Here is a 13,801-nt window from a genome sequence, read left to right as displayed (position 1 = left end):
GTACTTCCCCCTTCTGTGATTTCCAGCAGCTCATACCTGAAAGCATTACTGCCTTCAATACTGGAGGCAAAGCATAGGCATCATGGCTAGAAGCCTTTGATAGCTGTCTCCTCCATGAATTTGCCCAATTCTCCTTTAAAGCTGTTTAGGTTGGAGGCCATCTCTGCTTCCCTTGGGAGAGACTTCCATAGTTTAACTATGTGTTGCCTAAAGAAGTCTTCCAGCGTTCAACTTCATTGGATGTCCGCAAGTTCTGCTGTAATGAGAGAGGGAGGAAAACTGTTTTCTACCCACTTGCTTAATACCACGCACCATTTTATAAACTTATTTTATTGTACTTTACTGAGATTCAAGTAATGCTACTGTTATACCTATATAATGTTTTGTATTAGAGGATGACTGTGATCTTGTTTGTTCATAAAACGTGATTTGAAAAAAGGATTAAGAATAATAAATGTAATATGTTCAATGAACTCATCTTTTTAGTGCTCTTGGAGGATCTTCTGCCCTTCACATCCCTGCTTTTCCAGGTGGAGGCTGCCTCATTGATTACGTACCCCAAGTATGTCAACTCCTAACCAACAAGGTAAATTGTTGTAAAATTACTTTTATCCTATTGAGATGTTTTATAAAGATGTTACCAGTATGAAGAAGAAGAGTTTGGATTTGATATCCCGCCTTTCACTCCCTTTAAGGAGTCTCAAAGCGGCTAACATTCTCCTTTCCCTTCCTCCCCCACAACAAACACACTGTGAGGTGAGTGGGGCTGAGAGACTTCAAAGAAGTGTGACTGGCCCAAGGTCACCCAGCAGCTGCATGTGGAGGAGCGGAGACGCGAACCCGGTTCCCCAGATTACGAGGCTACCGCTCTTAACCACTACACCACACTGGCTGGAACCCTGAAGAGCCAGGCTTGTTTATGAAATGTTAGCATAACCTAACTCTCTGTGATCTGATAGGGCTTCAGGCTCAAGCTTTTTGAGTCTGTCTGTCCGTGCTACATGGCAAAGTGTTTTTCAAATTGGTAGACATGACATTTGGAGGTGAGGAAGTGTACTTCCCTGGGAAAAAAAAAGTTAAAATCTGATTGTGTGTTCCTGAGTTCTTGAGCAGACCTAAAGTTTCACATCCCAGTCAGAGTATATTAGTTTCTGACTAGATAGCAGCATACTTAGGCAAGACAAACTATTCTGCCAGTTCCTTCCAAGAACAGTCTTGGAATCTGATGGATTAAAAAAAAATCTTTAAAAAACAATGCTGATAAGGAAGGTGTCAGGCTGTACAACAAACGCCAGTGCCCAGCAAAAGTATTTAAACAAGCTTTTCACAACCTGTTTTCCAGATGCCTTGGCCTCCAGCTCTTATCAGCCCTGTTCTGGCTGGGATAAGTTGTAGTTGTAGTTACAAGTATCTAAAGTGCACCAGGTGGGGAAGGCTTATTTAAACCTGCATGATAAGGAGATGCATCTTTCTAGAGTTATACATGGTGATTACCACTGTAAAATTTGGCTGCTTTGCCTCTTAAAGGAAATGCTCTTCTCCTTTGGGATTTTTCTCTGCAGCACATCCAAAAGGCATGAACTGTTGCTTTTTGCTGCTGTTATATGTTGTGGTGCTTTAACAAGGTGAAAAGATAGCAATCATGCATATGAGATGAATATATTTGAAGTTTCATGTAGGCCAGGATCCAAAGAGTTCTAAAATGCATGTGTTGATTGGCTGATGATTTTACCTTCTAGTACCTAAGGAAATACCTGCCTGGTGGTTCTCCCAGTCTTCAGTGGTAGTTTGTGGGGGAAAGAACGCTCCAGATGGAACAGCAGAAAAGTCTTTGCATAGCATTCTGAATCTCAGCCTCAGTAGCTTTTGAGACAACTTGTGGTCAGAGCTTTCAACAATCTGGTTATCAAATATTCCAGATTTGTCCTTTATTCCAATTTAAACTTTCTTTCTAAAGGAAGCCTATAAATTATGACTTTATGAAGCGTTCTTTCAAAATGCATTTCTATAATTATGCAGAAATCTATCTTTGGAGTTGTTTTTGTTGTGGCTCTCTATTGAAGTTAGTTGTGTGTGTGTTGTTTTTTTTACTTTTCAAGTGCACGAGCCTGTTTTTAAACTTTTTTTCAAGCTTGCTTAAACTAGATTAGCTGTTTTTTTCCTATTCCCAGAGTAACATTTTAGATCCCACATAAAGCCTTCAAAACAAGCATTTGTTCATGAACTGAAATACATCCAATTTTATAAATAGAATTATTTTATTTTGAGAGGGTGTAACATGGCTCTTAGCACTGATTGTATCATGGTTATTTCAAGTAATTTAGCACAGCTGTTTGCCAGCCAAGGTAATCCAGTATTAATGCAGCCAACATAAACAACGTGTATACTTTATTTTATTTTTTTACTGTAAGAATGCAGCTGTAGAAAGTTGCTGTTATAGGATATTAATGGAGAATTGTTTGAGTGTTGTGCACAGGCACAACATAGCTACAATACTTTTATAATTTCACATTTTGTCATATACTTTCATATTATACTGGCATTGCAGTTGACATTTTCTAAACTTGGGTATTAAATGTTGGCACAGTAAATCTGAAGAATGTGAAATAAATGTAAAATTGCCTTTTTGGCATAACAAAGCAGCCTGGAAATCTAAGGGTGCTGCTTTTAGCTATAGATACTCTTTAGTATCTAGCTTACAGGTTTTTAAATACATGACATTCCAGAGGCGTAACATGCCACTCTGTTATTGCAAAAACAGCAGAGTCACATAGCACGTTCAGGGTGAGTACATCTGATAGTTTTTAAGGTGCCAAAAGCATTAGGTAACTCTTATGTGAGTCTAATCTTACCTATCCTTATTGCTAATATGAATATTAAAATGATATTCTTGAATCCCATTCTGTTAAACTCTGTATCAATATAGAACTGTTATATATATACAGTGGTACCTCAGGTTACAGATGCTTCAGGTTACAGACTCCGCTAACCCAGAAATAGTACCTCGGGTTAAGAACTTTGCTTCAGGATGAGAACATAAATTGTGTGGTGGCAGCAGCGGGAAGCCCCATTAGCTAAAGTGGTACCTCGGGTTAAGAACAGTTTCAGGTTAAGAACAGACCTTCAAAACGAATTAAGTTCTTAACCCGAGGTACCACTGTACCGTACTTTTCCGTGTATAAGACTAGGGTTTTTTTAGTTTAAAATACGGTTACAAATCTGGAGGCGTCTTATACATGGATAGTGCATATGCCCATTTTCTAAATTTGGGGTCCCCCAAAATAGGGGGCGTCTTATACACGGAAAAATATGTTATATACTGCTTCTTGGCCCAAAGTCCCCCAAAGCATTGAACAGCTCATTAATAAGAAAGATAAAGTAGAAGTACAATAAATATAATTAATTAAATCAATCATCAAAACAATATAAGATATCAAAATCACAGTATACCCGGAAGTGGCTTATCAGGTCACTGTCAGCTTCCCCAAGGATAGTAGTCAACCTAGCACTGTGCCACTTAACCCAGTCACCACCTTTCATTATCGCCATCTCTCTACATCACTGAACAAACAGAAGCTCATTCTTACTTTATCAACCCACTTGCTGATTCCCCACCAATCTGCCATACTGCAGAACCCAGACAACTACAGGAGATGTAAAATAAAGAAAGAAAGAAAAGAAAAACCTGTAATACCACTAACCAGCCACACCGGATATGTATTCATAACTTTGTAAGCTATGTTATTAATAGGAAACCAGCACATTTTCCTAGAAAAATGCCCTAATATGAACAGTTTGTACTGTTATTTAGCTTCACTGTGGCTTTACTGGTTTCTTCCTTTCATTTTTATTCAAGGTACAATATGTTATTCAGGGTTACCATAAGAGAAGAGAGTATATCGCAGCATTTCTTAGTCACTTTGGAACGTAAGTATTTCTACTTACTTTTTTAAAAAAGTGAACAGAACCATATTAAAATGGTTTTTTTATTCTCTAGCTCGCTACCAGATCCTAGTAGTTGTAAGAAGTGTGCGCCTGCTCCCAGTTTTCACTTACCCTAATTTTACAATGTATGTTGAGAATCACAGCCCTGGTTAATACCTCTTAGGACATTTTCTCCTCACCATCTGCTGTGATGGGTCGGGGGACTCTCTGGACCAGTGAGCGTAGTTGCACATGGGGCTGTAACAGGAAGGGATGGTCTATGAAATCTCCTCTCCGCAGCCCACCATTTTGCTGGCAGGAGCCTCCTTTGGGTTGAAAGTTTTTCCTTAAGCGAAAGAATCCCTTCCATTTGTGACAAAGCTGCATAGGATCGACAACATCACTGCTGTTGAAGGTGAGATCAATAGTAGCAGCCACCTGGGGGCAAAAGTTTTAAGTCCTCTCTCTCTCTTCCCATCATAGTTCAATTCAGCATGGTAAGTTCTGCCATGCTGATCTGCACTTTGGATAGGGCATGACCAGCGCCTTGGAATGTCATTCTTGATTAAATTTGCTTGACTCCTACTTTGTCGAGTTTTGCACAAAAATTAAAAATAGGTTGCATCCAGTGATGACTTTGCGTCATCACTTGTGCAAAGTGAGGCACTTGTTTTTCATTGATCCCCACCTTCTTCCTACCTACCCTCCATAATATATCTCTTACAGCTCCCAGAAAGTCCCCCAGCCCTCAGGAGCAAGCTTGTAAAGCAGTGTTTCCCAAACTTGAGTTCCCTGTTGTTGTTGGACTACAACTCCCATCATCCCTAGCTGGCAGGACCAGGGATGATGGGAGTTGTAGTCCAACAACAGTTGGGGACCCAAGTTTGAGAAACACTGCTTGAAAGGAACACTTGGGGTGATGACAGTAGGTTGGGTGGCTTGTTGAAAACTGGCTGCCCCACCTCACACAAGCAGATGTGTTTTCATCTAACACATGGCTTCATTAGGTGCAGCACAATATTTTTATGCAAACAGCCTTTCAAGTTCTAATTCAGCCACCTCTCTTGATGACTTTAATTGCTGCTTCTTATGATTTTTTTTTATTCTGCATGTTTTTTTGAAAAAATGTATGTTTATTCTTCAGCGTATTATTCCACACACAAACACCCGATTCTTTTTGTTAAGGAGCTCTGGGTACTTACTGGTGGACTTCTGTCAATATTGAATGTTATAATAACCCCCTATGCATGCAGCTGCCATAACTGTAGATGCACAATGTAAGAGGGAATTCTCTCAGACCATTGTGGAGCCAGGGACCTGGAAAAGGCTGCTGGGTGGGAGGTACTGATGGTCCTTCTGCTGGGAGTAACTGTTTGATACTGTTAGTGCCTGGCCAAGAGAGAGTGGAACTGCATTATATCCTGCGATAAGCCCATGCCTGCAGATGTGTTTTGAAGGAAGAGATGGCTCCCTGCAGTCTGACTTGTGCTATTTTTATGCTTTAATATTTATAGTTAAAACTATGCTTTTTTATAGTGGCGTGGTAGAATACGATGCTGAGGGTTTCACAAAACTCACCTTGTTACTGATGTGGAAAGATTTCTGCTTCCTGGTTCACAGTGAGTAGCTATTTGCCTTGGGCACAGATGTGTAGCCCCTTAAAGATAAAAAAACATTCAAAAGGGTAAAAACCAATTACAAGAACAGTTTAAAGGTTTGGGCTATTTTTACTCTATGTTTATGCATTTTTGATGTGGCCCTCACACTTGCAAAATCCCACCTGCAGTCTGAAAAAAAGGAGGGGAAATGTTTTATGCAGATTAGGAACATTCATTTGTCTGTGTGCGCATTTAAACTGTCACATGCAACAGAAAGTCACTTAAAAGTCATAGGCAGAAAAATTAGATTTTACCATTCTGGCAGTCCATCTGTTAGTAGAAGGCCAACAAGTGATACTTCTGGTTGAAATAGCCCAGGATAGAGCATGAGACTAATGCTCAGGATTGCGGGTTTGAGCCCCATGTTGGGCAAAAGATTCCTGCATTGTAGGGGGTTGGACTCTCTTCCAACTCAACAGTTCTATGATTCTGTGATTCATTGGAGTTTGTCCACTCACCTCTGTGAGTACACTAACAAGAGACCCAGCACAGAGGGATCAATACAGTAGGACCATGCATATGTGTATCTGAGATCCAAGCCTTTATTTAGTCACCTGTTGCAATGAGAAGGGCAGGTATTTTATGCAAGCAGCTTTGTTCTCTTGCAGCAGTCATCCTACCTCTTCACCTCCCTGCTTCCCATCCTCTTTTCTCACACTGCTGGTTCCTTTATGCGTCGGTGGCCCCAGCGACACCACTCCCAAGTTGGCTCTGAGGGTGCTCCATCTTCCCCTGGCTGCCATGCATCTTTTGCAATGATTTTCTGTGAAGTTGCAGCTTAACATGAGACACCATTTTTTAAATCTCTCCAGCATTTTATTTCCCTCAATTTAAAGCAGCATTTTGTCCTATGGCAAGGTTAAAAGACAAGTAAGGACAGATTGCTGATAACCTTTATTCTCCATAGTTGAGAGTCATTCTGAATCCCCTTGTACTCTTAGCAATCACCCCATCATTTGGCAAATTTTCATATGTTAATTGTATACAGTGCATGTGGTGAGCTTTACTGAGATTACACTTTCACCAAGAAATGTCTACAAGATCTCAATTAAGAAGTCATTATCGTACATTTAGGATTATTGTTTCCCCATTTTGAATCATTTTTCTTTTATCTGCATTGGATTTCATTTTCCTTTTTGTTAGGATCTTCCTGAATCTTTACACAACTTTGTGAATTTTTTGTACTTTTCATTGAGTTCCCCACATGAAGCATGTCTTTATCCCCTCTGTGATTCTTCTACTTAGCATATGACCCTAATTCCAGGTCCGGGTCTTACAGGTGTTGCATTTCGTTCTACAGAAATTTACATTACTTTGATAAAGTGTGATTCAGTTCAGGCATAACCACAAACTACATCATGCGAATAAGAAGTGGCAAGCCTTGGTCTTGCATTCTGCGTCTTCTTTACTTGTGGGAGATTAAAAAGCTTCCGTTTCTAGTTTACTATTTTGTACAAAGGAAATAAACTACGATTTGCACAAACCATAGTTCTTTTCATCTGGACAAAATGGCAAACCAAGATTTGCCACTGCTTGTTCTTGTAGGTAGTCAAACTGTAGGTTATTAGATTTGATTTGAGCTTCTGTTTTTGCGTGGAGCAGTTTTAGAGGATTGTTTGGGCTTATTCATTTTCCTCAAGCCACATGGTTGGTTGGTTCATGTTTTTTGGTTGGTTACTTTTAAGAAAACTATAGATTGTAATTTAAGCTTACTTAAAATTCAAATATTTGAAGTCAGAAAGAATGTGGAATATGTTCTCGTTAAATTTTAAATTGCCATGCTTCACAAAGTCAATTCAGTCTTCAGTAACCAAAGGTTTTCACTGCAAAATAATTTTCGAGCTTTCATTTTAATTAATTTTAAAGCTCTTGAGAAAGATTATTACAATTGAATAGCTTGTCACTATCAATTAATCCTACAGCCTTAGAGCTCACACAGCAACTTACACATGCAAGTTGTTGCATCACTAGCTTTGATGAATAACCCAGGGCAAGCCATTCCATGTATTAAAAGATAGTGCAAAGAAACCACTCATACATGAAATAATACCAACATTTATGGAGAAAAACATTGAATTTATTGATTTTTTTTGTTTGTGGAAAATACAAAATGTATGTACAGGCAGTGACCAATTTATATGCATCCAATTGACGGTTCACTGTGCATCCATGCATGTGACCGGAAGATAACCTAGAAGGCAGCCCCCATGCAAATGGGGGGCTGCATGTAATTAATTGTTTCCAGATAAGTCATACTCAGAGTAGACGTACTAAAAGTCCATTGTTTTCAGTTTGGCTTAGTCAGATATAGCCCAATGGACATGATTGTGATCCACCGCTGTGTTCATTTAAGGCAAAACTGAACTTTCCCCTGAGCTTCCCAGGTGTTAAGAAATCTCTTGTCAACCAAAACATAGTGTTCCAGGGAAACATTTCAGTTTTCAAATCTGAAATTATTTATATTAAAATAGTTTGTGTGTAAATGTGTGCATAGTGTCTATTTAAAAGAAAGAATTTCAAAGTGAGGGTGGGGAATGAGCGGAGCAAGTGAAATCTGTTAAGAGTCTGGCAAGTCTTTAAAATGTGGGTAGAGCATGTAATTGTCAGATCAAAAAGAAGATAGGGAGGCATTGATCCTGCTATTTAGATTCTGTGAACAAAGAGGTGTTTTCACTACTCTATCATTTTTAATTTATGTTTAAAATTAAAAAGCTTGAGTCAGGTATGTTAAAGAACCAATTTTTTTTGGCTGTACAGTACTCAAGTTCTGTTACATTTAGTGGCGGATATCTTAATGAATGGGTTTGACTTTTGTTCCTGAAGACTGAAAATATGCCCTTGTGTATAGAGTTCTTTGGAGGTTTTGTCAGATTTCAGAATGTTAATTTTGGTTCAGCTATTGGTGAGCTGAACCTTTTTAATAGCTCTACCAAAAAGTTACAATATGAACACTGTTACTTTTTAATGACAGCACCCCTCAAAGAACAGTTTCTTTGACTGCGAATTACTTAAGTGGTTGCTATCAGCCTGTTGAATAAAAGGAAACTGCAAATAGCTTACAATAAACAATTAAGCCTTTTTATTATGATATTTTGTTGAAATATTTTATCTTGATGATATATTGAAGGCAAAGATTCTTGTGAAGATGGGCACAAACATCAACATTTCTGTAATTAGTATTGTGATGGACACGTAACGTTTTTTATATTGCTATTGCTTCACCTGCTCTCAAATGAAAATGGAAAGCACTTTAACAAATGGATTGAATGACAATTATTTTCACAGTAGCTTCCTTCATGCCACACAACTAGGGGGGCGAGCGAAAATGGCACTTAGGCACATTTGTTCAGAAGCTGTAACTATTGCCTGAGTTCCTTAGACACAAATATGAATGTATTATTTTAGGTTTCCTCTGAAAAGCAAATTAATACTGCATTTGGTAGGTCAATTACTTGGAAGAAGAGTAAGTTTGCATCCAGACTGGAGTTGTCCCCAGAGAAAAGAGTCTTAGCAACATAGGAACCTAGAAATCTGACTTATTCTGACTTAGACTATATAGGTCTATGTAGCTTAGCATTATCTACACTGACTAACAGAGGCTTTCCAGGGCTTCAGGCAGGAGCCAATCATACCTGGAGATGCCTGGGATGAACCTGGGACCTTCTTGCATGACTGGTCCAGTGTTTGAGTCCAGTGTTCAAGTCCAGTATCTTACTTAGAAACTTTGCTCAAGTGTTGGAATCCTGGGAAATCATGATTAGTAAATGCTCTGAGAGGTGAGGAAAGAGCTATCAAATATTGTTGGGCATTTCCAGTGAACTGCTTCCACTAGTGTGCAGACTTTTGGTGCACCCCCTAAAATCTTTGGGGGTTTCCCCAACCCTCCGGAGCACAGTTGGGGAGGCTGTAAGGGGAGAAAGATAGGAAAAGTTCCATTGAACAAGCAGAAATTTTTGTGCTAGCGGAAGCAGTTAGTGGCCTATCACTCAAAATGTTGCCCCTCATACTTGGTTGGATTTTGTGTGGTAAAAGAAATAAGTTTGTGCAGTATGATAGTATAGTGAATCATATTCTGATTTTCTTTATTTATGAAAGGAGCCTTCTGAACTATGTAACTGTTGCAAGAGACATAGGGGGAAGATTGTCAGGCTCAAATGGCAAGGCAGCAGAAAGCAGTAAATGGCTCTATGGCTTCTGCTGTAGTGCTGTTTTTTCATTGTCATTGCCTCCTTCGTTCTTGTCCTCCAAAATCCAAACTATGTGTACTCACTGCAGTTTAAGCAACAGTGTGTTGTCTGGAACATTTGTCTTCCCTATCTCACTCTTTCCCCAACTGAGACATCTTTGGACTGCTTCAGACACCCAGTATCTTAAGCCCGCAATGCCAGTAACTGCCTAAAATATTCCAGCCTTCCTTTTCTCGCTTCCTTGCATTTTATTTTATTTTAAAATGTTTAAAATGTTCTGAGGTGACCTACAACAAAACTACAGACCATAGGAAGGAAGGAAGGAAGGAAGTCTTGGAACTATTAAGCGTCTATCTCTGTTTTGTCATTTGAGTCTGGCCGTCTACGGACTGTCCTGATATAATGGGCTTCTGTGGTAAATTTTAAATTACTTCCCTATTGCCAGCTCCACAGCCAAACTACAGCAGTCTTCCACACCTGGATTTGAAGGCAAGAAGCCTCCATCCTCCTTGTTCCTTAGCAGGCTTCTCAGTACTCATCTACCATCCCACGATTGTAGTTCCACCAACAATAGAAAGGTCCTGTTTCATCACTGAGAGACACTGTGTTCTGAGAAAAGATGAAGAACACAAACTTTCATAATTGGTGCTCTGTGTCCTTTTGGGTTTCAGTGTGGGTTTCTAAATGGCTCGTGTTGGCATAATTAATACTCTGTAGTGAAATACGTATTTGTGCCAGTGTAATCACTGTTAGGAGGGGTTGCTATAGTAACTCATGCAGCAGAAACAAAGCTAAGAACTGGGAACTAGGAGAAAGGCCTTGAGAACTCGAAGATAAAGTAGAAGCCATTAAGACTAGGCCTGTATCTCATACTCAGTAAACTTCCAAGGTCCTTATTAGAGGATAAAGTGGATTGTTCCTTTTAGTGCACTCTCGGGTGTCTTGTTCAGGCTAGTTACTGAGACTGTTGTGTAGTAGTAAAGAATTTTCTACTGTGGCTACATTTCAGAGCAAGTTTTTTCTTGCTTGCTTGCTGATAGTCCTGCACCATATTGACTCAGAAGTAAGTTCCACGATGCTCTGTGAGGTTTGAATATTCAGAGCACCACAGGCTTTAGCCAGCTCTGCATTAGCCATCTCAAAATAAGTGAAGAAATACTTTAAATTTATTCAAATACTACTTAAACCAGCTTAGCTGTCAGTCCTGGAAGACCTGCTCCCTGCCTTGCAGGCCCTTTTCCACCTGGCCTGCGAGGGAGGGGCCCTGACTGACTCCAGCTACAAAAGCTGAGGTGGCTGAACAGGCTCTTGGGCTTGGAGTATTGTTTAGGAATTTTTGTTGCTGTTGTTGATATTAGCTTTCTGCATCTTTATTTTTAGATTTTATGATATATGTGGAAGTTATTCATTTGGTTGTGTACTTTTTATGTGTTTGATTATGGTTTATGGCTGCTTTTGTGATGTCTGTAATGTCATTTTTTCTTGTTGTAAGTCGCCTTGAGCATGGTTTTAACTGTGGAAAGGCGACATACAAATAAAATGATGTACAGTCATACCTTGGGTTGCGAACGCTGTGGGTTGCGTGTTTTCAGGTTGCGGACTGCACCAAACCCGGAAGTACCGGAACGGGTTACTTCTGGGTTTCGGTGCTTGCACATGCGCAGAAGCACTGAATTGTGTCACATGCGTGCGCAGATGCAGCACTGCGGGTTATGAATGTGCCTCTTGCACGGATCACGTTCGCAACCCGAGGTTCCACTGTATGTATGTAAGACATATATAAAATATGGGAAGCAAGCTTTTGAGTCACACTGAAAGCTGCTTCCAGAAACATCTCTGAAGCAGTATTAAGCAGGTCACAGTAAATGACTAAACAAAGCATGGAGAAGCTCTGCACTGACACATGCAGTGTACTAGATCAGTACTTGATGAGGTGGGACCCACCTCAAACCCCAACCTACAACCTGGAACCTTTTCTGAGAGTCCATGCAGTGGGGTAGAGTGGAGCTCAGCACTAAAGAGGTGGAGCTGATCTTCCCCACAAAGCAAAAATGGTAGTGACTGTATAACCTCTGATCCCTATCTTATCTGTTGGGGGGGAAAGCCTCCTGAAATTTAATGTGTATTCTTCCCACCCCCCAAAAAAGTGAGTTTGCGATGCTGCTTATTTATCCTAATTCAGGGTCAGCTTGGGCAGAATGGGTTGCTTTTCCTCCCTCTCCCAGCAATCTGCAAAAATCACTTCTTATCTGTCCTCTGAGGAACAGCATATATCTAGGCAAGTATAGAACAAATAGTTCCTGGGGGTGGCTGCTGCTCATGGGGGGGGGAAATTACTTTAGGCAGTGAGTGCTTAGAGTTTCTGCCAGCTGCCTGCAACTCTGATGTGTCCAAACTCTACAAAAACAAGAAAGTGAGCAGCAGCTTGGTCAGGCTTGGAGGGAACGGAATTATACTCCATGTTCCCTGCTTGGGCTGGTCCGTCTCCATGCGGAGAGGCAGGGCCCCAGCCTACCTGGAGCTCAAGCATGCCCATATCTCAATAGAGTGTATTCCTACCATTGCAGCTTCTTGCAAAGAAAGGTCAACCTGGGGATCCATTTCAGTGCTATCAATTTGGAGTGAGGGTTTTGTCATGATGAATTTCCAGTGCTCATGTGCCCACTGGGTATGCATCAGCATTCACTTGTCCTAAAAGTCTAAATTGATCTTGATATTTAATACAAAAGTCCAAATTGATTGGCATATTTGGACTTTTGTATTTGACGTTGCATGTGTCCAGTTCTGGGCACCACAATTTAAAAAGGATGCTGATCAGCTGGAACGTGTGCAGAAGAGGGCAACCAAGATGATCAAGGATCTGGAAACCAAGCCTTATGAGGAATGGTTGAAGGAGCTGGGTATGTTTTGCCTGGAAAAGAGGAGACTGGAAAGAGATATGATAGTCATGTTTAGATATCTTAAGGGCTGTCACATGGAAGAGGGAGTATGCTTGTTTTCTCCTGCTCTGGAGGGTAGGACCTGAAAGAAAGGAGACTCCAACTTAACACCAGGAAGAACTTTCTGACCATAAGACCTGTACAACACTGTCTCCCTCAGGAGAGTGTAGACTCTCCTTTCTTGGAGGTTTTTAAGCAGAGGTTGGGTGACCATCTGTCATGGAAGCTTTAGTTGAGATTCTTGCATCGCAGGGGGTTGGACTAGATGGTCCTTGGGGTCCCTTTCAATTTTATGATTCTATGATTTGGGGGGGGGGGGTTACCGAGCAATAGATCATCTTTCTTAACGTCATGATGCATAGTGAATGAGTTTCCTTTGCTACCTTTTTGTTCTACATACAGAAAAATGTGGTACAGAAATGATTGAAACCTTAATTAGAATAGGAAATACAGGAGCAGGTAAAACACAACAGATAGCTGTTAATTATATCTAAATACACTAGATTCAGCTTCATCTTGGTCAGTGTGCATTTAAAAATATTAGCATGTTTCTTCTGTCAATAACATGTGAGCTCTAAAGTACTGGCCAAATTCCAATCCAGGTAATTATATTTGGCTGACCTATATTCCCCATTTAGCCTTAATGGAATGTTGTTCCTGATTCCCTTTTTTCCTTTAAAATTAAATATGAGTTTATAGTGTTGCAGACTCAAGAAGGCTACTATATATGGATGAAGAGAGGACAGTTTATTGAGAAATATTGATTCTTGCTCATCCTGTCCTTGATTCACATCTGCAAGTATATTAAATTGCACTAGTCCAATTTTTCTTATGGCTTTTCATGGAAAGTAAGTAACTAAGGGATACAGAAGGATTGTAGGAGCTTTGCCAACTATAAAACACTGTTCCAGATGTTACTTGAGTCAGCTGAAGTTTTCAAAGTAAATAATACAAAGCCAAAAAATGGCACTTCAGATGCCATTAAAAAGGTTAACTCCTTTTTTCAGGCATTTTAGCTTCTGGACCCAGCACAGATTTAGCCAACAGTTTGTTTCTTCAAAACACGGGATAAATGTTATAATATACTTGAATG

The 13,801-nt window shown here is 40.1% G+C and overlaps 1 protein-coding gene across 1 annotated transcript in view; it reads left to right on the top strand.

The window, feature by feature from the left end:
* The window catches only part of BABAM2 (BRISC and BRCA1 A complex member 2), a 125,988-nt gene that overhangs the window by 81,216 nt on the left and 30,971 nt on the right, over nucleotides 1-13,801 (top strand). The window contains exons 8-10 of the mRNA XM_083434536.1: nucleotides 487-586; nucleotides 3,857-3,927; nucleotides 5,461-5,543. Of these exons, the coding sequence (XP_083290662.1) occupies nucleotides 487-586; nucleotides 3,857-3,927; nucleotides 5,461-5,543 (254 nt within the window). The remainder of the gene's footprint in view (nucleotides 1-486; nucleotides 587-3,856; nucleotides 3,928-5,460; nucleotides 5,544-13,801) is intronic.

The sequence above is a fragment of the Podarcis tiliguerta genome, assembly GCF_965153285.1.
Source record: "Podarcis tiliguerta genome assembly, chromosome: 3".
NCBI lineage: Eukaryota > Metazoa > Chordata > Lepidosauria > Squamata > Lacertidae > Podarcis > Podarcis tiliguerta.
This window is presented reverse-complemented; position numbering and strand designations above follow the sequence as displayed.